This window comes from Dryas octopetala, chromosome 5 (assembly GCF_963921425.1).
Source record: "Dryas octopetala chromosome 5, drDryOcto1.1, whole genome shotgun sequence".
In the NCBI taxonomy this organism is placed as follows: domain Eukaryota; kingdom Viridiplantae; phylum Streptophyta; class Magnoliopsida; order Rosales; family Rosaceae; genus Dryas; species Dryas octopetala.
The window spans coordinates 21166478-21169698 of record NC_141370.1 but is presented as its reverse complement, the minus strand read 5'-3'; the positions used below and the strand labels follow the sequence as shown (position 1 = coordinate 21169698).

Genomic DNA, 3221 nt, shown 5'->3' with positions numbered 1-3221 from the left:
TACTTTTTCAAAATTGCTCTTTTCAGGTTCAGGTCTTCTTTTGGATTTCTTTGAACAATTTGCATTTTCTTACAAATCTCGTTGTATCTCTTTTCCCATGCTACCATCTGATTACCATTATCGAGTTCCTTAACAAAATGGAATTTGTGTAATCCCAATATAGGGAACACAAACCTCTCCTTCGATAAATGAAGTAGAGGGTGAGAATATAACATTTGCAACTTTTCAAAATCACTGCATGAAGTTAAAGAAATTTATATTTAATCATTTCTACACAAAAAAGAAGTTAAAAAAATTTAAATAGAACTAAATTGTGTAATAAAAAAACTTACTTGACTTTCAGATATCCAACTTTCACCCGAAAGTCTTTGTATTCTATATTTGTATGGTTGTTTTCATTAAAAATGGCTTCGGTTAGTCTTTGAAATTGGGGAATATGTCTGTATTCTTCCTTCCTTTGTTGCTGGACTGTTGGTAAAGGAATTGTTACTCTATTATCTTCAATTTTGATCTCATCAATGTGCAGTCTTCCATATACCACCTGATTTATTCTTCTATACTCCAAAATTTCAATCAGGTCCTTGTAGATTTGTTGTAAAGTTGGATGGAGATAATAAACGTGGCTGTTTGGCTCCTTCATCCAAATTTTGAATTTTGTACTTGCCAAAAGTTGCTTGAGTGTATATGACAAATTGATCACCTGCATTGAAACAATTTTCTTAACAAAATGATAAATTGATGGTTTCTTTTAGAATTCAATACATTCTTAGATTATCAATTGATCAATTAATACTTAGCAATGCTCAATTAAGAGAAGACACCAAGCCTAACCCCAAAACACAGCAATAAATTTGTGTGGTTTTTAACCAATTTGATTAGCCTTAAAATTATGTGGGTACAATATATGGGTTCTAAACTGGTGCAACTTTACATGGTGCCTTTGTGTGTTTAGGGATTCCTAGTCACACGGCCCAGTCCTAGTCACATTTTCTAGAGTAATTACTTAATTAGCTGTAGTGGACATGTATTTATTTGATTTGGACTCAGTTTGTGATCTATCCTATTCAACATAACAGGACCAATATGGAGGATGAAGACATTAATGCTGAGGCTAAATGATTGAATTCCCAAGGTTGTTACTGATGGCTAGTGGTGGGCCTTTATCTCTTAGGTAAAGTCCGTTCTATTACCAGATAAAATGAAACAAATAAGCTACTATGAGAATGGAGAATTCAAATCGAGGTTTGATAGGCAATTTTACATTGGCATTGAAGAATAAATCTATGCACCAGTTTGATAGGCAATTTTACATTTCAAAATAAGATTATCCCTCTAGATACATATTCATTCCAATAGAAGGGATGCATAGTCATTCCTACTTTCCTCAATTCTAGAACCCAAAACACAAAAACAGATAGCTAAGACATATATTGGTAATAGTACGAACTTTGCCTGAGAGAGATAAAACCCCAATATCCATTGGGTGTTTACCTTGGAAATTCAAAAACATGACTTTCGATCATTCATACTCAGCATGTCTTCGTCCTCCATATTGTTCCTGTTATGTTGAATAGGATAAATCACAAACTGATTACAGATCAAATATAAATACATGTCCACTACAACTAATTAATTAAATACTCTAGGAATTGTAACTATGAGGGGGCCGTGTAACTAGGAATCCCTTAAGACACAAGCAGCAAGTATGGATGCACCAGTTTAGAAGCCATATATTGTATCAACATAATTTTAGGGCTTCTAACAAAAAATAACATTTCCGGGCAAATTATAATTTTGATTCCTCTAGCTAGTTCGAGCTATTTTCATCTTAAGAAAGTGATTTTAATTGTGTTAATCATACGTATCCGCCTAGTTAATTAACCATTGCATTGCAATTAAGGCCAAATCAAGATTTCCATCAAATTAACAAACAGAATGCCCGGGTGCATGACTATTACAACTTTTTGGGTAACCATCATAAGGTTCTAACCCCGCACAAAAAAAGCCAGAATAGCTAGCCTTGACAGAAAACCGATTTGATCTTGATTCAAATTTTGGAACTATTAAGAAAATTTAATTAATTTGTATCATTCATCTGTTTTTCAATGCAAGTAAATTGTTTAGCAGATAACATATAGAGTACAGGTTTATTAGGTATCAGTTTTAAGTTTAAGATGTTAGAGTACAATTTGTTAGAGATATTCAATCATTTCCTCTACTCTTTAGCTATTCATGTGCAGATCTCGTTTATAATCAGATTGGTTATCAGTGTAAACGACAAATACTCACTAAGACCATATATAGAACTGCATATATTATATATGCATGCCTGTATAAAACATAAATGCGTAAATCGATCAACATGCGTGAAATGAGGCCAATTAAGCAAAATCTGCAGGTTTGGTTTCGTTTGTCATTTAGACACTTGAGGAGAAAATCACTGATATAAAATATAAATGTAAATAAAGCTAACCTCAGGAGGAATTTAAAGAAAATATATTAATTAATAAAAAAACTTACAGCACAAAGGCACCATGCAGCTCATAATCAGAGGTGACTTGTCCATCTTTATGCTCGGGGGGTTTGTATTCAATTCGGTGGGTATTGAGGATTTTGTACTTGGATTCTGTTTTGGATTTGGTGATCATCACATCATATTCAAATGTTATGATAAGAAGAACCCCCATGTGAATGCGCGAAGATTCCTCGAGAACAACACCATCATCAAGGGCAAGCGAAACGTTGGAGTAGAATCCGTTGAGAACAAAGCAGAATTTTCGACCTCCTCCTAGATGGGCAAAACTCCATTGGTTGAATATGTTGTAAGTAAATTCAGGAGGCAAAGGTGTGAGCTTCACAGGGTTCAAAGTATTGAGGGACTCAAATTGATGCGACATGAGGAAGACTGATATAGTATTATCAGATTCATCAAGACATTCAAGAGCATTATAGTTAAACATTTGGAAACCACCATCATTCTCAAGTTGGTGAACGAAAGCTCCGGGTTTAAAAGGAGGTCAGTACGGTTTCCCAAAGATAGTGGTTTCCATTCCTTTGTTTGAATATCAAAGTAGTGCACTCCTTGCACATTTGGACTCGAGTATAAGATTTTGTCGCCCATGATTGCAATAGAGAATCTGGAAGGATAAGAAGATTCTGGACGGCTTGGGTAAGGAAAATAAGGGTCTGGAGGATTCGGCAGAGATTCCCATATCTGCTCT

The 3221-nt window shown here is 34.6% G+C and overlaps 1 protein-coding gene across 1 annotated transcript in view; it reads right to left on the bottom strand.

Moving 5' to 3' along the window:
• LOC147285668 (putative F-box/LRR-repeat protein At5g02930) overlaps positions 1-1976 on the bottom strand; it is a 7277-nt gene extending 5301 nt beyond the window's left edge. The window contains exon 1 of the mRNA XM_086245815.1: positions 1959-1976. Within this exon, the coding sequence (XP_086101941.1) occupies positions 1959-1976 (18 nt within the window). The remainder of the gene's footprint in view (positions 1-1958) is intronic.
• Between the last annotated feature and the right edge of the window lie 1245 nt (positions 1977-3221).